The sequence below is a fragment of the Portunus trituberculatus genome, chromosome 1, assembly GCF_017591435.1.
Source record: "Portunus trituberculatus isolate SZX2019 chromosome 1, ASM1759143v1, whole genome shotgun sequence".
NCBI classification, from domain to species: domain Eukaryota; kingdom Metazoa; phylum Arthropoda; class Malacostraca; order Decapoda; family Portunidae; genus Portunus; species Portunus trituberculatus.
The window spans coordinates 4,175,248-4,195,247 of record NC_059255.1 but is presented as its reverse complement, the minus strand read 5'-3'; the positions used below and the strand labels follow the sequence as shown (position 1 = coordinate 4,195,247).

At 41.9% G+C, this 20,000-nt stretch overlaps 3 protein-coding genes across 5 annotated transcripts in view; all 3 read right to left on the bottom strand.

The window, feature by feature from the left end:
* The window catches only part of LOC123510610 (serine/threonine-protein phosphatase 2A 56 kDa regulatory subunit epsilon isoform-like), a 19,414-nt gene extending 16,868 nt beyond the window's left edge, over positions 1 to 2,546 (bottom strand). Inside the window, exon 1 of the mRNA XM_045265929.1 lies at positions 1,784 to 2,546. Coding sequence (XP_045121864.1) covers positions 1,784 to 1,928 — 145 coding nt within the window. The 5' untranslated portion in view covers positions 1,929 to 2,546. The remainder of the gene's footprint in view (positions 1 to 1,783) is intronic.
* Positions 2,547 to 3,985: 1,439 nt separating this feature from the next.
* Positions 3,986 to 13,493, bottom strand: LOC123510683 (ribosome biogenesis protein WDR12 homolog). The gene is made up of 10 exons (XM_045266038.1): positions 13,420 to 13,493; positions 11,005 to 11,134; positions 10,061 to 10,149; positions 8,590 to 8,800; positions 7,522 to 7,686; positions 6,865 to 7,040; positions 6,638 to 6,720; positions 6,167 to 6,413; positions 5,384 to 5,516; positions 3,986 to 4,410 (listed from the first exon to the last, which is right to left on the bottom strand). Exons 2-10 carry the CDS (start codon positions 11,088 to 11,090, stop codon positions 4,287 to 4,289), a joined length of 1,314 nt encoding a protein of 437 aa, XP_045121973.1. The 5' UTR covers positions 11,091 to 11,134; positions 13,420 to 13,493; the 3' UTR covers positions 3,986 to 4,286.
* A 1,827-nt stretch (positions 13,494 to 15,320) lies between these two features.
* On the bottom strand, positions 15,321 to 19,360 carry LOC123510755 (DNA damage-inducible transcript 4-like protein). Of its 3 annotated transcripts, none has more exons than XM_045266306.1 (5): positions 19,202 to 19,360; positions 18,865 to 19,022; positions 18,187 to 18,329; positions 17,481 to 17,627; positions 15,321 to 15,691 (listed from the first exon to the last, which is right to left on the bottom strand). In XM_045266306.1, the coding sequence occupies exons 1-5, from the start codon at positions 19,257 to 19,259 to the stop codon at positions 15,655 to 15,657; spliced, it is 543 nt and encodes a 180-aa protein (XP_045122241.1). In that variant the 5' UTR covers positions 19,260 to 19,360; the 3' UTR covers positions 15,321 to 15,654. The 3 variants fall into 3 exon arrangements, with proteins under 3 accessions (XP_045122241.1, XP_045122167.1, XP_045122085.1); XM_045266232.1 differs by lacking the exon at positions 15,321 to 15,691 and adding an exon at positions 16,688 to 16,820; XM_045266150.1 differs by lacking the exon at positions 15,321 to 15,691 and adding an exon at positions 16,933 to 17,185.
* Between the last annotated feature and the right edge of the window lie 640 nt (positions 19,361 to 20,000).

The following is a 20,000-nucleotide window of genomic DNA, read 5'->3' as shown; positions in this document are numbered from 1 at the left end:
ATGGCATTTTAAGACAGTTTAGCATGTTTTTAAGGCATTTTAAGACAGTGTGACAGTTTTGATGACATTTTAAGATAGTTTGGCTATGATTAGACCGTTTTATTGACATTAGCAAGGATCTATGGAGGTCACAAGATTAATGGCCACAATCTTCACCATTTTAACCCCCACATGTGTTTCTGAATGTGTAGAAAGTCACCAAATAGTCACCAGAATGAATATGGAAATGTGTCATGCTATTGGAGGGGTTAAGTTGACATTTGGCGAGAGAGAGAGAGAGAGAGAGAGAGAGAGAGAGAGAGAGAGAGAGAGAGAGAGAGAGAGAGAGAGAACGGTTTATTAATATTTTTTTCCTTTTTCGTTTTGATGCGCTTGGAAGGAGGAAAGATTTAGCGCATTAATGAAGAAAATAAATTGAAAGAAAAATGGAACCGCACATCGCACGCACGCACGCACAAACACATGCACGCACGCACACACACACACACTGGGTAGTGTAGTGGTTAGCACGCTCGACTCACAATCAAGAGGGCCGGGTTCAAGTCCCGGGGCGGCGAGGCAAATGAGCAAGCCTCTTAATGTGTGGGTGTGTTCACCTAGCAGTAAATAGGTACGGGATGTAACTGGAGGGGTTGTGGCCTCGCTGTCCCGGTGTGTGGAGTGTGTTGTGGTCTAAGTCCTACCCGAAGATCGGTCTATGAGCTCTGAGCTCGCTCCGTAATGGGGAGGACTGGCTGGGTGACCAGCAGATGACCGAGGTGAATTATACACACACACACAAGATAGAAGAGAAAGAGGAGATGTAATAACAATGTAGAAGACAGTCAATGGCACTGAAAAGATAGACAAGGAAGACCTGGTGCTGGTGACAGAAGATCATCATCTTCTGTCACCAGCACCAGAGGACATGTAAAGAAGATCAGGACGAGGCAGTGTGTGAAGGATACTGGAACACACACACACACACACACACACACACACACACACAAACTCTTTCTCTCCCTCTTTACAGGGGGGTCACAATGTCAAAGGTCACAGAAATGCATAGAAAACAAGATATAAGGGGAAAATTGACCTAAAAAATTGAGATACAGATTGAGAGACATGAATGCAACAAGGGGATCATATGGGGCTTACAGGTGGTCAGAGGGTGTCACAAAAGTGGTCAAAGATTACAGAAATACATAGAAAACAAGATATGTGGAGAAAATTGACCTTGAAAACCAAGATACTGACAGAGGGATATGAAGACTGAGATGGAGGGCATAAAAGGTCACAGTAGGGTAGAGGAGGTCACAGAGAGGTTCACAATTGAGGTCAAAGGTCACCAAAAGTGCACAGAAAATGAGAAATAAGAAGAAAATTAACCAGAAATATTGAGAGGTCACAAGAAGGGGTAAGGAGGTCATAGGAGGTCACAGAGGGAGAGGGAGGTCAGGTAAGGGTAGAGGGGGTGAAGAAGTCACAGAAGGGGGTCAAAGGTCACAAAAATGCATAGAAAATGAGAAAAAGGAAAAAAATGAAGAACGAAAAATTGAGGTCACAGAGGAATAAGGTGAGGTCACAGGAGGTCAGGTGAGGGTAGGGAGGTGTAGAAGAGGTCACAGAGAGGGTCAAAGGTCACAAAAATGCATAAAAAAACGCAAAATAATAAGAAAATGAAGAATGGAAACTGGAGGTCACAGAGGAATATGGTGAGGTCACAGAGGGGTAGGGTGAGGTCACAAAGGGGTAGGGTGAGGTCACAGTAAGTCAGGTGAGGGTAGGGGGGTGTGGGGGTCACCTTTGAGCAGGGGCAGAGGCTGAAGTTCTACATCATTGGTGGTTCTGTATCGGGATGACCCTTGTGACCTCTTGGGCTTCTTTTTGAGTGACCTCTTGGCGAAGGGGTCAATCCGGTCCACGAAGGTTCCCCCCGTGCTTGACATGATCCCGGGCGAGGTCACAGCAGCAGGTGAGGTCACGCCAGCTCAGCCCAGGTCACAGACGGCATTCACACCCCACACCTCACCATGGCGCAAGTCAGAACGTGTCCGGGACGTGTCTGGCGAGGTCACAAGCGGGGTCAGGTCACAGGGGTGGGTCAGGTGAGGTCAGGTGAAAGATGAGGGCAAATTAGACCACCGGCGCGCTTGCTCGCAGGCACACAGGCACACGTAGAGAAGCAGCGCGCACGAACACACGCACACACAGCCCCTCCCCCCAAGAATAGGTCAAAACTGGCTGTGGTGGTGGCGGTGGTGGTGGTGGCAGTACACACACACGCACGCACGCACGCACAGTCCCTCCCTCTCTCTCTCTCTCCTCACAGGCCGGCCATTGCCTCTCCCTGCCTCTCACAGCTTGGCCTGACCTCACAGCAGGGGGGGGGAGGCTGTTCCACGTAACTTGGCGGAGGGAATCGGGTTTGTGTAGACAGTGCTATACCCTCGCCTCTCACAAATCCATATCTCAAAATAACTTGCTCTCCCAGTCCTCTCACAGCGAGACGGAACGAGATATCCCGAGACAGGAAGCAAACTGACGTCACTAACATGGCCGTCACTCCCTCTCCCTCTCTCTCTCTCACTCTCCCTCTCCACTCCCTTATGGCTCATTATCCCTTGGGCTTATTTTAACGTTTTCTTGATTTGTTTTATTGTTTTATTGTTGTGTTTTATTTGTTTATTCTTTTTATGTGTCTTGTTTTTGTTTTTATGCTTTCTGTCTTTCTTTTTTTTATTATTTATCTTCTTTTTTTTCTGTTTTATCATGTTTTGTATCTTTCTTATTGTTTTATTGTTGTGTTCTATCTTTTAGTTCTTTTTTTGTGTCTATTTATTTGTTTTTCTTCTCTCTGTCTATTTTTTTATTATTTATTTTATCTGTTCTTGTTTTATCATGTTTTGTATTTTTCATTGTTTTGTTGTTGTTTTTCATCTTCTGATTCTTTTTCTGTGTCTTTCTCTATTTCTCTCTCTCTCTCTCTCTCTCTCTCTCTCTCTCTCTCTCTCTCTCTCTCTCTCTCTCTCATCATTTCTTATTATCATCTTTATTATTTTTTTCTCTTAATTCCTTTTATATATTCCTTTTTTTCTTATTTTTCTTCTTATCATTTATTTTGTCTTTTTCTTATTTTTTTCTTGCATAATCTTATTTTATTCTGATTTTTCTTCTAACTAATTCCTTACTTTTTCTTTCTCTCTTCTCTCTCTTTCTCTCTCTCTCTCTCTCTCTCTCTCTCTCTCGTTGTTACGGCTATATAATGTTTTTCTTTCCTCCTCTCCTCTTCTCTCTCTCTCTCTCTCTCTCGTTGTTACGGCTATATGTTTTTCTTTCCTCTCCTCTCCTCTTCTCTCTCTCTCTCTCTCTCTCTCTCTCATTTCTACTTTTACTCTCCCTATCTTCCTTTTGTCTCTCTCTTTATTGACATATCTCTCCTCATCTTTCTCTCTCTCTCTCTGGTTAAAGATGATATGAAATTAAGAAAAAAAAACAAATTAAATAAATAAATGATTAGATATATTAACGAAATATTGATGACCACCACCACCACCATCACCACCACCACTACTACTACTACTACTACTATCACAACCACTACCATCACTATTACTACTACTATGACTACCACTACTACTACAACTATTACCACCACCACTACTACCATCACAACCACTACTACTATTACTAACACCATTACTACTACTATTACTACTACTACTACTACTATTACTACTATTACAACTGTCTTATCTTAATCTTATCTTAAATCACAATTAAGCAGAAATATCTATTATATCTATTTGATTAACTTTGCGTGTGTGTGTGTGTGTGTGTGTGTGTAGATAGGATTAATTGTTATCACTGTGTGTGTGTGTGTGTGTGTGTGTGTGTGTGATACCTTATCTATGGGGTTAGGTAAGAGAGAGAGAGAGAGAGAGAGAGAGAGAGAGAGAGAGAGAGAGAGAGAGAGAGAGGGTAGAGAAAAAATGCCAATAACCACTTCAGTATTTTATTAATCATCATCATCATCATCATTTCATTATTATTATTATTATTATTATTATTATCATTCTCACTGTATCTAAATTCTTGTCTGTCTGTCTGTCTGTCTTCCTCCTCCTCTTCCTCTTCTTCCTCTTCTTTTTACTTCTTATTGTCACTAAATATTAAACTAAGCTCTCTCTCTCTCTCTCTCTCTCTCTCTCTTACTCACTCACACATTCTCTCTCTCTCTCTCTCTCTTACTCACTCTCACTTTCTCTTCCTCACTCTCTCACTTTCTCTCTCTCTCTCTCTCTCTCTCATGTGGCGAACACTTTGCTGGTACAGTCTGCTCCTCCGCTGACCACATACTTCGGGTTGGACCAGTCAACAGCCAACACCTTGTCCTCGTGGCCTGTCAAGTCGTACAGAGGCGCGCGGGGGCTGGGGGAGAGGGAGAGGGAGACAGGTGTTATTTGAGAGAGAGAGAGAGAGAGAGAGAGAGAGAGAGAGAGAGAGAGAGAGAGAGAGAGAGAGAGAGAGAGAGAGAGAGAGAGAGAGAGAGAAATTAAATACATCTAACCTAACCTAATGTATTTTTCTAGTTACCTGCGGATGTCCTAAAAATTTCCTAACCTAACCTAACTTTCCTCTCACCTACACACACACACACACACACACACACACAATAAATAAATAAATAGATAGATAGAAAATAAATTATAGAAAAAAAAAAAAATAAATAAATAAATAAAACTTAGCCTAACACATACACAAAAAAAATAATAAAAAAATGAATAAAAAATGAAATAGAATAAAATAAAATATAATAAATCTTAATCTAATCAATTTTCCCCTCACCTGCGGACATCTCAAGAAATTCCTAACCTAACCTATTTCCTCACCTGCGGACATCCCAGAGTTTGAAGAGGTTGTCGTAACGGAAAGGCACAAAAATATATCCTGGAATTTTGTAACCTAGCCTAACCTAAATAAACAAATAAATAAATAAATAAAAATAAAAAAAACTAGAAAATAGATAAATAAAACAAAATAAAATAAACCTAATTAATTTCCTCCTATCCTAACTTAATTAATTTCCTCCTATCCTAATCCTAACCTAATCTAACCTAATTAATTTCCTCCTATCCTAATCTAACCTAATTAATTTCCTCCTATCCTATCCTAACCTAGTCTAACCTAATGAATTTCCTCCTATCCTAATCTAACCTAATTAATTTCCTCCTATCCTATCCTAACCTAATCTAACCTAATTAATTTCCTCCTATCCTAATCTAACCTAATTAATTTCCTCCTATCCCATCCTAACCTAATCTAACCTAATTAATTTCCTCCTATCCTAATCTAACCTAATTAATTTCCTCCTATCCTATCCTAACCTAATCAATTTCCTCACCTGCGGACATCCCAGAGTTTGATGAAGTTGTCGTATCCCCCTGAGACAAAGTGATGCTCGGCTGTGTTGCTCCACCTTACACTGGGAACCCACTTACTGTGTGACGAGAACTTCTGTTTCACCACCGACCCCTCTGTGTGTGTCACCAAGAGAGGGAGAGGGAGAGAAGGGAGAGATAGAGAGATAGAGATAGATAGATAGAGAGAGAGAGAGAAAGGTTAGGTTAGCTCATATATTAAACTCACTCACTCACGCACGCATACAAGAGCATCCAAACACACTCAAAACACACAGAAATGCACTCAAACACACCCAAATGCACTCAAACATATCCAAAACACCCTCAAACACTCCCAAAATATACCCAAACACCTCCAAAACACACCAAAACACCCCCAAACACTGAAAAACACATCCAAAACACCCCTAAAACACTCCAACTCTCCAAAACACACCCAAACTGTCAAACACACCAAAATACCCCAAAACACACCTAAAACACCTGAAAACACAGCAAAACACCCTCAAACACACCAAAAACACCTAAAATCACACCCAAAACACCCATAAACACCTCAAAACACCCTCAAACACAGCAAAACACCCTCAAACACACCCAAAACACCCATAAACACCTTAAAACATCCCCAAACACCCTCAAACACACCCAAAACACTCAAACACCCCCAAAACACATCCAAAACACATCTAAAATACATTCAAACACCCCAAAACACCACAAACACCCCCAAAACACCGCAAACACCCCCAAACACCACATACCAGTATCTCTAGGATCATAAAGCCTAATATGGCGATCGGCACACCCAGTCAGCAAGGCGTGGTGAAGTGGCGACCAAGATAGGCAGAAAAACGCACAATTTCCAACAGCCTGCGTTTTGACACCTCCTATTTCTGCGTCCCAAACACGGAGCGAGTGGTCCCAAGAGGCTGTGGTCACCTCCCCTGGCCCGGTCCATGCCACACCCCCAATACTCTCAGTGTGTCCCGCTAACGTCACAATTGGGGTCTGCAAATAAATGTTTAGGTTAGGTTCGGGGGGGGGTGGGAGAGAGAGAGAGAGAGAGAGAGAGAGAGAGAGAGAGAGAGAGAGAGAGAGAGGATTAAAGAAAAGAAAGGCAAATTTTGGTAAAGGATTAAAAAAAAAAAAAAAAAAAAAGGCAAATTTTGGTAAAGGATGGCTGAAATTATTCTCTCTCTCTCTCTCTCTCTCTCTCTCTCTCTCTCTCTTACCTTCTTCTGTGGCTTCTTTGCTTTTCTCCTCTTCTTCTCTTGATCTTCTCCTTCATTCTCTTCCTCTCTCTCTTTCTGGTTCCCTGTGAAAGTTAAAGAAAATTACTCTCTCTCTCTCTCTCTCTCTCTCTACATCATTATCTTTATTTTTCTCTACTTGAGTTTGTGTAGTATTATTCTCTCTCTCTCTCTCTCTCTCTCTCTCTCTCTCTCTCTCTTTCTCTTACCAGTAGTCCAAATTTTGAGCAGGTTATCCCAAGATCCTGTGGCGAAGTGTTCCCTCCTCTCGTCCACAGCAACACACTCGACACTCTGGCTGTGGCCGTGACACTCGCTGACACACTCCACAGCGTTGGTGTCACTGCGCCACACCCACACCACCGCTGTCTGGTCTATGGAGGTGCTGTGGTGTGGTAGAGAAGTGTGGTAGGAGTGGTTGTTGTGGTGGTGGTAGTGGTAGTGGTGGGAGGAGGAGGAGGAGGAGGAGGAGGAGGAGGAGGAGGAGGAGGAGGAGGAGGAGGAGGAGGAGGAGGAGGAGGTGAAGAAATTTGTGGTTTTAAAGTAAATTAGTTTTCTCTCTCATTTTCCCTCCCTCTCCCTCTCTCTCTCTCTCTCTCTCTCTCTTTTCTCTCTCTCTCTCATTCCCCCTCTCTCTCTCTCGCTCTCACTCTCTCTCTCTCTCTCATTTTCTCTCTCTCTCTCTCTCTCTCTCTCTCTCTCTCTCTCTCTCTCTCATTTCTCTCTCTCTCTCTCTCTCTCTCTTTTCCCTCCTCTCCCTTTTCCTCTCTATCTCTCTCTCTCTCTTTCATTTTCCCTCCTCTCCCTTTTGCTCCCTCTCCCTCTCCCCCTCCCCCTTCCTCTCCCCCTCTCCCTCTCCCTCTCACCTGATGAAGGACAGCAGGGGAGCCTCTGTGTTGATCCAAGTAACTGCCTTGACAGGGGCTCGGTGTGCAGGGATGGTCAGTCTATGGGCCCGGTCACCCTGCCCCTCTGCCAGTCCCTCCACGGACCACAGGTGTAGGGTGTTGTCGTAGCACCCTGTCAGAAGCCTGTAGGAGGACGTAGGGTGAATATTAAGGGTGTTTTTGTGTGTTTTATGGGTGTTTTGGGGTGTTTTAGGGTGTTTTGTGTGTGTTTTGAGGGCGTTTTGGTGTGTTTGATGGTGTTTTGGTGTGTTTGAGGGTGTTTTGGTGTTTTGGGGTGTTTTGAGGTGTTTATGGGTATTTTGGGTGTGTTTTTAGGTGTTTTGGGTGTGTTTAAGGGTGTTTTGCTGTGTTTGAGGGTGTTTTGGGGTATTTTTGGGGTATTTTTGGGTGTTTAAGGTATTTTGGGTGTTTTTGAGTGTTTTGGGGTGTTTTTACGTGAATTGGGTGACTTTTAGGGTGAACTGAGGAGATAGGGTGATTAGGGAGAAGATAGAGTGAACAAGAATAAACTAGGGTGAATGGGAAAAAATAGGGTGAATCTGGCTGTGTTAGAGTGAGTGTCGGTTAATTTAGGGTGTGTTGGAGTGTGTTAGGGTGTGTTGGCAGTGTGTTAGGGTTGGTCAGGGTTAAAATGTGCTTGTTTAGGGTGTGTTGAGGGACGAGTGTTAATTAGGGTGAAGTATTGGTCTCTAGGGTGATGATTTGGAAGTGTGTCTAGTGTGAGAGTATGTTCGTAATGGTGAAATATTGTTGTCTGTCTGTCTCTCTCTCTCTCTTTCACCCTCTCTCTCTCTCTCTTTTCACCCCTTGTCTCTTTTCCTTTCACCCTCTCTCTCTTTCTTTCACTCTCTCTCTCTCTCTTTCTTTCACCTCTCTCTCACCCTCTCCCTCCTCCATCTCTTTTTTCTCTCATTCTTTTTTACATTCCTATCTCTCTTTCTCACTCTGTCACTCTCTTTTCTGGCATTTTCTCTCCCTCTCTCCCACTCACTCTCTCTTCCATCTCCCTCTCCCTCTCCCTCTCACCACTGATCCGTCGCCTGCACCGTGGACACCCAGTCATCGTGGTGGAGAGAGTCTTTTGGAGTGGGTGGAGGAAGTTTCTCTAAATACTCCACCTCCACCACTCCCTCCATACTCCTCCCGCTATCCTCCAGTCTGTGGCGCAGCTTCCCCACCAGCAGCTGCCCCTCCACCACAAAGTCAAGGCGTGGTAACTCTCTCGACGGGTCTGACACTGTGGAGAAAGGTTAGGTTAGGTTAGGTAAGGGAGGGAGAGAGACAAGGAGATGGAGAGGAGAGAGAGGAGAGAGAGAGATAAACAACAACAGTAAATAGGAAAACAAATGCTTGGTGAGTGACTGAACCTGGTGAAATGCTGATAAAAATTGCTGGAAATGACAATAGTAATGGTGAATAAGGGTTGAAATGCTTGGTGAGTGACTGAAATGATAAAAATGCTTGGTGAGTGACTTAACCTGGTGAAATGCTGATAAAAATTGCTGGAAATAATAATAGTAATGGTGAATGTGCTTGGTGAGTGACTAAAATGATAAAAATGCTTGGTGACTGACTAAGTAAATGATAAAAATGCTTGGTGACTGACTGAACCTGGTGAAATGCTGGTAAAAATGCTGGAAATGACAATAGTAATGGTGAATAAGGGTTAAAATGCTTGGTGAGTGACTGAAATGATAAAAAATGCTTGGTGACTGACTGAACCTGGTGAAATGTTTATAAAAATGCTGGAAATGACAATAATAATGGTGAATAAGGGTTAAAATGCTTGGTGAGTGACTAAAATGATAAAAAATGCTTGGTGAGTGACTGAACCTGGTGAAATGCTGATAAAAATTGCTGGAAATAACAATAGTAATGGTGAATAATGATAAAAATGCTTGGTGAATAGTAATGGTGAATAATGATAAAAATGCTTGGTGAAAAAATGATAAAAATGCTTGGTGAGTGACTGAACCTGGTGAAATGCTGATAAAAATTGCTGGAAATAACAATAGTAATGGTGAATAATGATAAAAATGCTTGGTGAGTGACTAAAATGATAAAAAATGCTTGGTGAGTGACTGAACCTGGTGAAATGCTGATAAAAATTGCTGGAAATAACAATAGTAATGGTGAATAATGATAAAATGCTTGGTGAGTGACTAAAATGATAAAAAATGCTTGGTGAGTGACTGAACCTGGTGAAATGCTGATAAAAATGCTGGAAATGACAATAGTAATGTTGAATGTGCTTGGTGAGTGACTAAAATGATAAAAATGCTTGGTGAGTGACTAAAATGATAAAAAATGCTTGGTGAGTGACTGAACCTGGTGAAATGCTGATAAAAATGCTGGAAATGACAATAGTAATGGTGAATAAGGGTTAAAATGTTTGGTAAGTGACTAAAATGATAAAAAATGCTTGGTGACTGACTGAACCTGGTGAAATGCTGCAAACAACAATAACAATGCTAAATAAATGCCAATAAATACTCGCCTTGCTTAATGAAGGCATGGACGATCTCATTGAGCTTGGCCGGATTGCTGTTTATGTTCACCAAGACAGACGACCCTGGCACTGCATACCTAAGGGGGGGCGGGGAGGTTAGGTTAGGTTAGGTACAGTAAACATATGTCTTAGAAAATGGTGTTATTTTTATTTATTTATTTTCTATGTAAGAGGGGAAAGCTGGCCCGAGGGGGGAAGGGTGATGGTGAACTCTCTCTCTCTCTCTCTCTCTCTCTCTCTCTCTCTCTCTCTCTCTCTCTCTCTCTCTCTCTCTCACAGCAAAGAAAATTAGTAAAAATATAAAAATATCTTTCTTTTTTGTAGCAGATAATGTAATAGCTCTCTTTCTTTCTCTCTCTCTCTCTCTCTCTCTCAGCAAAGAAAATTAGTAAAAATATAAAAATTTCTTTCTTTTTTGTAGTAGATAATGTAATAGCTCTCTCTCTCTCTCTCTCTCTCTCTCTCTCTCTCTGGCCAAGAGCAACAAAAAATGGAACAAAACAGGGGCCATAAACACACTGCCTTAGAAAAGTCTATTTTATTTATTTATTTTCTGTGAGAGGGTAAAACTGATCAAATGGCAACATTAAAAGGAAAAAAAAAAAAAAGCCCACTCAGTTGCCAGTCCCCTGCAGGTTTGAGAGTTAGCCACAATACAGGGATAAATGTGTTGAAATCTCCCTCTTAAATTGTCAAATCACAGGAAGGTGGAGACACAGCAGCAGGCAGGGAGTTTCTCATTAACACTGATATTAATGCAAGTGTCAACAGCAGAATTGATGCAGAAAAAAGGAGAAAAATTATATAAAAAAAAGAACGTTTAATAAGTAAAGTGAAACAATAAAGGAGAAATATTATGAAGAAAAAAAAAAAAAAACAAGGGAGGAAGGTTTAGTAAAATGAGTGAAATAATACTGTACAGGTTGACTCACTGTTCCTGCTTGGTGACAAACTTCACCAGCACACTGCCTCCTTCCTCCACCTCCACCGCATCCCCCTCTGCCTTCTGCTCTGCCATCCTGCTCCTGCTGCTGCTGTTGCTGTTGCTGCTGCTGCTCACCTCTGTTGGAAAGCTGTGTATCAGTCTGAGATGAAAAGTTGTGTGTCAGTGTGTGGTGAAGAGGGAGATGAAGAAGTGTATCAGTCTGAGATGAAGAGAGATGAAGTGTGTGTCAGTCTGAGATGAAGAAGTGTGTGTCAGTCTGAGATGAAGAGAGATGAAGAAGTGTGTGTCAGTCTGAGATGAAGAGAGAGAGAGATGAAGTGTGTCAGTCTGAGATGAAGAGAGATGAAGAAGTGTATCAGTCTGAGATGAAGAAATATGAAGAAGGGTGTGTCAGTGTGTGGTGAAGAGAGAGATGAACTGTGTATCAGTCTGAGATGAAGAGAGAGATGAAGAAGTGTGTCAGTGTGTGGTGGAGAGAGAGATGAAGAAGAGATGGCAGGAAGAAGGTAGAGAAAGAGGGTATTATTAAAGTATTACACCAAAATGAACATGGCTTTCAAGGTGCGTCCAGAACAGACATGCTTTCCTCCAGTACACGTTAATGGGTGTAAACAGTTTCCACGTACAAAGGTGTTGGTGGCATATGTCAATTAACCATCTTGCCAGGACCATTAAGTGTTTGCACATTCTTTTACACTTGTAGGACGGCCAGACATGATAACACACACACATACACACACACACAAAGCCTTTAATCTCTTCAGTATTGAAACACATTTTTACCAAGACTTTTGGGTGCGATTAGACAATTTTACTTACATTAGGAAGGGTCTATGGATGTCAAAATATTAATAGCCAAAGTCTTTACTATTTTAACCCTCACAAAAGTTTCTAAAGCTGCATAAAACTGAATAAAAACCAGAATGGGGGCCCGCCGTGGTACAGTGGAACCATGCGTGCTTTGGGGTCCGAGGGGTCTACAAGTGCACAGGTTCGAATCCTGTCCACGGTCCGAGTGTAGGTTGGGCTTCCTCACTCGGGGCAACGGTTTCCTAGCGGGTGGGGTTCGAGATAGGAGGTACCCCAAAAAGTGCCCCCTTTAGCCTAGAAATTCCTGTGAAAAGCCCACATAGTATAAATAAAGAATAAATAAATAAATAAATAAAAAAAAATATGAAAACGCATTTTTTTTTTTTTTATGTAGGAAGAGGGCCAGCCAAGGGAAAAAAAAGAAGAAAAGATAAAAAAAAAAAATAGGTCCACTTGGTACTGAAGGGGTTAATGTGAGACCAATGACTTCAGCAACTATATACAAGGAAATTTTTGCTTTTCACACTCCCTCCCACTCAAGACAGTTTGTGGTATTTTGTCTACTTATTCACAAACAGCTGCACATTCAGGTTATCCCATCACTTTCTTGCTTCAGACGTCAACTCACAACAACACCCTCATTTACCTCAAAACACCCTTAGAAACACACTAAATTTGGTTATCATTGCAGTGTGAACCAATACACCACACATCACTCTACACATTCTCTCCGTCTAAATCACACTTCTACCACCATTTATAACCCCATTTTACCCTATCGGAAATTAATAATAACTTCAGCGCAGAATTTAGGTTAGGTTTCCCCAGCCTAAAACCCCATTTTTCCAGGAGGTCCCCAAGCTTGTTAGACATAGGGAAAATAAATACAAGAAAAGCCGAATTGGTTAGGTTAGGTATTGGGTCACACTGCAAATTTACCCAAACTTGTTCACCTACCACTATTACCACACCACACCACCACATTTTGTATTACAGATTGGGATGATAGAGTCTCAGCGAACCTTCACCTGCACTGTACCTGCCCTTCCTTCACCTGCAATGTACCTGCCCTTCCTTCACCTGCACTGTACCTGCCCTCCTTCACCCGCACTGTACCTGCCTTCCTTCACCTGCACTGTACCTGCCCTTCCTTCACCTGCACTGTACCTGCCCTTGTACCCCAGTTTACGTGCCAGTGGAGTGCCTCAGGTCTCTCCTTGTACCTACACCATTTTAGTGTCTATTTAATTTCCCTCCCTTGTGAAGATGGAAAAAAAAATGGCATTACAGTGTTACGCCACAATCAACATGACTTTCACTCTTCTCACCTTGTAGAGCCTTTAATTCTGCGTCATTTGAACCCACACACACCGTTGTAGATTGTCTATAACGCTGACAATAATTATTTAAGGCTTTCCATTTTTTTTTTTTTTTTGTGAGGAAACGAACAAGACTAAATTTACCAAAAGGTGTGCTAGTAATCTCCTCTCTATTTTCTCCCTTACACCGCTACTACTACTGCTGCTACTGCCACTGCTACTGCCACTACCACTGCTCCACCTCTTCTATATCTCCAGCAGGCGATACTAACCCTGCACACACAATAATAGCTGGTAATGGCCCGGTCTCTCTCGTTCTAGCTCAGTTTGTTGTTGTTCACACACATGGCGGGGCAACGGTCAGTCTTCACCAAGGGACGGTTACCTTAATTTTTCACATTTTGCTATTAGTTCTTATTCTTTGAGGTGTTTTTATGGTTTATTATGATTAACTATATTTTTACACAGCTTTTTATGGCATTGTTTCTTCCATTTATGTGTATTTATTTTATTTTATTCAAAAGATGATAAAATTTTCCATGGCCTCGCTGCCCTAGACCCTCATGGCGACTGTGTTTGGTGACCATTTTAACGCCACGCACCTGTCATACAAGGATGAGAAAGGCTGTGGCTTTGAAATAAGTCATGATATCTGGCCAATGATGTTTACCTATTGACATGCCTTATTATTATTATCATTACGACTTTATTCCCAGTTGTAGAAGGATCAGCCACTAGAGTTATCTTTTATCCTTTTTTTTTCTATTTATTTCGTTCTCTTCTTGTATAGTTTAATTTCATTCATGTCAATCTTCAGCCTGTCTTTTCCATAATGTTTTATCAACCCACACACTTCTTGTCTCTGGTGACTCGTGTTAGCATTGCCTTATATCCTGCCTCCTCATTTCTCCTCTTTACCTTCTCAAAGTATCTCAACCTTACGTCTCTTCTTCTTCTCTTTTTCACACACTCCGTTTATTCTTCTTATCTCTTCACTTCTCTCTCTCTCTCTCTCTCAATATTTTTTTCTCCTCACTTTTCCTCTTCGCTTGTCTCTTTCCCTTCTTTTTCTTCTTCAATTTTATACACTACACCTCTCTCTCTCTCTCTCTCTCTGTTGTATACACTGCTACAACAATAAAGTCATCAATCTCTCTCTCTCTCTCTCTCTGGGTACAAGAGTGGGAAGGCTGCCTCATCAAGTACGTAGGTCTGTGTAGGCTACACTATTTCACTCATCCCAATAAATGTATCAAGTCAAATCGAAGCTACAATAACCTCCAGTGCTTTTACCCTTCCTTGACTCGCCTCTCAGTCACTCTCCCTGCCACACACATTCTCTTTGACCTTACTACTGGTTTCTACTATTCCTCATGAGAGTTTATCTGTATTTAGTCTTTTTAACTTGCCTTCTCTCCATGGTTGGTATTCTCAAACACTTCTGTGCTCTAAAAAACATGCCAAATTGTCTTAAAATGCCGGAAAAACATGCCAAACTGTCTCAAAATGTCCAAAAACATGCGAAATTGTCTTAAAATATCCGAAACACATGCCAAACTGTCCTTAAATGCCCGAGAAAACATGCCAAACTGTCTTAGAATGTCGAAAAACACGTCAAACTGTCTTAAATTGTCCGAAAAACATGCCGAACTGTCTTAAAATGCCCGAAAAAAAAAAAAAAAACGTGAATCTCCATATTCCTTCTGGCGACTGTTTGGTGACTTTATACAGCTTCACAAACTCATGTCGGGAATTGAAATAGTGAAGACTGACATCCATAGACCCTTGCTAATGTCAATAAAATGGTCTAATGGCACACAAACTCAAGGTAAAAATGTGTCCCAGTACTGAAGGGATTAAAATAGTGAAGACTGTGACTATTAATCTTCTGCCCTCCATAGATCCTTGCTAATGTCAATAAAATGGTCTAATGGCACACAAAACTCAAGGTAAAAATGTGTCCCAGTACTGAAGGGATTAAAATAGTGAAGACTGTGGCCATTAATCTTCTGCCCTCCATACACCCTTGCTAATGTCAATAAAATGGTCTAATGCAGTGGTTCCCAACCTTTTTCAGCTTGTTACCCAATTTAGCATGCCACATTAAGCATGTTACCCCTTTCACAAAATGTTGTCAACATTTATATATATGGCTAAACTAAAACACTAGAGATAATTTCTTTTATTTATTGTATTAGTACATTTTGCATCTCTAATGACTTACCAAAGATGTCAAGAGCATCAGTGAGATGGTTGGAGTTGCATATTTGAAGCTAGTTGAGGAATTCTTGGCTTCGTGGTTGAAAGTGCCAGCCTGGCATCGTTTGCAACATTCAAGCGAGTCCTCTTTTTTGTTTTCATCCCCAGCACAGTTGAGAACCCCGTCTCGCACAGATACGTTGTTGAGAATGATACCAACAACTTCAAGGCTCTCTTGGACAGAGTTGGCGAGTCGGCTAGTCGTGAAATCCAAAAGGAATCTGCATTTTGGTTTTGGAATTCGATTTTCAAGGCTTCATTGGCTCGCATTGTGATCCACTCCTCCTTTGCAGGGAAATCATCATCATGAATGGCCTCATCAGGTACAGAGAAGGGACATTAATCCTAATACCAATGCTTACTTGATTTTCAGAATTCTTAACATTTTTCTGTCACCCCTCCATTACCCCCGAAAAATTGCTAAATTACCCCCAGGGGGTAATTTACCCCCAGGTTGGGAACCAATGGTCTAATGGCACACAAAACTCAAGGTAAAAATGTGTCCCAGTACTGAAGGGGTTAAAATAGTGAAGTCTGTGGCTATTAATCTTCTGCCCTCCATAGACCCTTGCTAATGTCAATAAAATGGTCTAATGGCACACAAAACTCAAGGTAAAAATGTGTCCCAGTACTGAAGGGGTTAAAATAGTGAAGTCTGTGGCTATTAATCTTCTGCCCTCCATAGACCCTTGCTAATGTCAATAAAATGGTCTAATGGCACACAAAACTCAAGGTAAAATGTGTCCCAGTACTGAAGGGGTTAAAATAGTGAAGTCTGTGGCTATTAATCTTCTGCCCTCCATAGACCCTTGCTAATGTCAATAAAATGGTCTAATGGCACACAAAACTCAAGGTAAAAATGTGTCCCAGTACTGAAGGGATTAAAATAGTGAAGACTGTGGCCATTAATCTTCTGCCCTCCATAGACCCTTGCTAATGTCAATAAAATGGTCTAATGGCACACAAAACTCAAGGTAAAAATGTGTCCCAGTACTGAAGGGGTTAAAATAGTGAAGTCTGTGGCTATTAATCTTCTGCCCTCCATAGACCCTTGCTAATGTCAATAAAATGGTCTAATGGCACACAAAACTCAAGGTAAAAATGTGTCCCAGTACTGAAGGGGTTAAAATAGTGAAGTCTGTGGCTATTAATCTTCTGCCCTCCATAGACCCTTGCTAATGTCAATAAAATGGTCTAATGGCACACAAAACTCAAGGTAAAAATGTGTCCCAGTACTGAAGGGATTAAAATAGTGAAGACTGTGGCTATTAATCTTCAGCCCTCCATAGACCCTTGCTAATGTCAATAAAATGGTCTAATGGCACACAAAACTCAAGGTAAAAATGTGTCCCAGTGGTGAAGGGGTTAAGAGAGGCGACATTGCAGCCAGACAGGTTCATGTAGTAGAGGAAAGCTGTGTGTATGGACGAGGGGAGTAAGAATAAACGCTTACATTAGAGTTTTATTAAGAAAAATACGTAGAAAAGGTAATACATAAATAAAATGATAATGTGATGTTACTATTAATGACATACTACTACTACTACTACTACTACTACTACTACTATTACTATTAACTAACATGAATAATAAGAGTAGCAATTGACTCAAAAACATACAAAATCTCTCTCTCTCTCTCTCTCTCTCTCTCTCTCTCTCTCTCTCTCTCTCTCTGTGTCTCTCTCTCTCTCTCTATCTATCTATCTCTGTTTCTTCTCTTTCTCCAGTTGGTAGCCAGGACTCACATAGATTGGCTCATAACTGCTCGTGTTAAAGATCCTGAAATAGAGAGGAAACTAGGTTAGGAGAGAGAGAGAGAGAGAGAGAGAGAGAGAGAGAGAGAGAGAAAGCAAGAAAACTCACACAAAACAGTAAAACAGAGACGAAGAAAAATATAAACAAAACAGATATACACAACTCTCTCTCTCTCTCTCTCTCTCTCTCTCTCTCTCTCTCTCTCTCTCTCTCTCTCTCTCTCTCGTTTTCTTTAATTTCTTTCCTCTTCACTTCTCTCTCTCTCTCACTCACTCACTCACTCTCTCTCTCTCTCTCTCTCTCTCTCTCTCTGTCTCACCTGAAGCCAGAGAGGTCCTCAGGCGGCGCTCCTCTGACCAGCCTGACATAGAGTACATAGGTTGACTTCACATGAGCGTCACACACAATCTTGCCCAGCACCACTCGCTTTCCACCGTCCCAAAGCTCCACACACAGCGTACACCCCCTGCAAAGTGGAGAGAAGGTGGAGGTGAGCTTCAAACAGGTGGAGGTGAGGTTTAGACAGGTGAAAACTCCCATAACTTCCACTAGAACCTTGAAAACACCAATTACTTCCACTAGAACCTTGAAAAACACCAATAACTTCCACTACAACCTTGAAAAACACCAGTAACTTCCACTAGAACCTTGAAAAACCCTAATAACTTCCACTAGAACCTTGAAAAATACCAATAACTTCCACTAGAACCTTGAAAAACCCTAATACCTTCCACTAGAACCTTGAAAAACACCAATAACTTCCACTAGAACCTTGAAAAACACCAATAACTTCCACTAGAACCATGAAAAACCCCAATAACTTCCACTAGAACCTCGAAAACCCCAATAACATCCACTAGAACCACGAAAAACCAATAAAATGTGTAAATACTAAACAAGAACCAGAGACACACACACAGACAGAGAGACAGAAAGATAGATAAACACAGACAGAAAAAAAAGAGACAGAGACGAACGGGAAAAAAGACACAGAGAGACACAGACAGAGAGACAGAAAGTAGTACCTCAGGCCAGTAGCTTCTCCCTCCGTCATTCTCAACACGTCCCTCACCACGCGAGACAAGAAATCTTCGGGGAAATAGACGTTTACCGTGTCACTGCCTGGGATAAGTTTGTGCAGCCATTGTGAAGGAGAACCACCGCCATTCTGAAGGGAGGGAACGGAAGGAGGGTGAGGTGGTGGTGCTGGTGGTGGTGCTGGTGGTGGTGAAGTAAGAGAAGAGAAAAGAAAAGTAGAAGGAGGAGAACAAGAGGAGGAGGATTAGGAGGAGGAGGAGGAGGAGGAGAAAAAAGAGAAGAATATGATGATGAGGAGGAGGAGGAGGATGTTATTATTGTTATTACTACTATTTGTTCCTCCTCCTCCTCCTCCTCCTCCTCCTCCTCCTCCTCCACCTATTGTAATTTTTCTCCTTTTAATTATTCATGTATTGTTCTACTTTCACCTCTCCCTCTCTCTCTCTGGCCTTCATCTTTGCACTGTGTCTGTATGTGTGTGTGTGTGTGTGTGTGTGTGTGTGTGTGTGTGTGCATGCCAGTGTGCGTGCGCGTGTGGAGGTATGTGGCTATGCATTGATATATGTGTGTGTGTGTGTGTGTGTGAACAAAACCAAATTAAACCAGACACACACACACACACACACATACAGACCCTCCTCTCTCCTCCCGTACCCTCTGCTTACCTTGGCATGGGCGTGTGGGTTTGTGTGGGCGCGGACGTGGGCGGGGGCAGCCATGGAGCGAAGTTTAGTGCGTCTGGCCCTGTCTAGCAAATTGAGGAGGTGTCTTGCAAGGAGAGCTGCTGCTGCCTCATCTCTTTCCCCTGCGAAGTCGTAAAACTCTGAAACGGAAGGAGGGAATGAGAGAGAGAGAGAGAGAGAGAGAGAGAGAGAGAGAGAGAGAGAGAGAGAGAGAGAGAGAGAGAGAGAGAGAGAGAGAGAGAGAGGATAAAAAAAAATGAAATACTCGAAGATGAGACGAAACGGAATTAATAACAACAACAACAACAACAAGACTTACCCGAGTTGACAGGCGGCATATAGGCCTTGTAAGTATTAGGCCTCATTACTCGCAACATCTTCACCAACAACAACAACAACAACAACAACAACAACAACAACAACAATTAACTCAGGAGCTCTTAATTCTCTGGCGTCTTGGCGTGTTCTGAAGGGCCACGAGCAAGGGTTCTTATATATATACCAGAGATGCCTGTGACGACATCGCCCCACCCCAGGTATGCGAACGCTGATTGGTCGAGAGAAGGCGAAGTCAAAGCTGATTGGCTGGCACCTTTGTTGACAATTGGTATGAGTGATTTTTTGAATGATTAATTTAGTTCCTGTCTCTCTCTCTCTCTCTCTCTCTCTCGGACGTAATTGCATATGTAGTAGTAGTAGTAGTAGTAGTAGTAGTAGTAGTAGTAGTAGTAGTAGTAGTAGTAGTAGTAGTAGTAGTAGTAGTAGTAGTAGTAGTAGTAGCAGTAGTAGTAGTAGACTTTTTGAAAAAACATGAAAACAAAAACAAGAACAAGTTTACTGGACAAGAGAGAGAGAGAGAGAGAGAGAGAGAGAGAGAGAGAGAGAGAGAGAGAGAGAGAGAGAGAGATCTGGTTAATTACACAAGATAAATTGCCTAACTGTCTGTCTGTCTGTCTGTCAATGAATTCTCTTTAAACACCTACTACTACCACCACCACCACCACCACCACCACTACTACTACCACTACTACTACTACTACTATGGAAGAGAGAGACCTGCTAAATATAATGTTAACCCCTTCAGTACTGGGACACATTTATACCTTGAGATTTGTGTA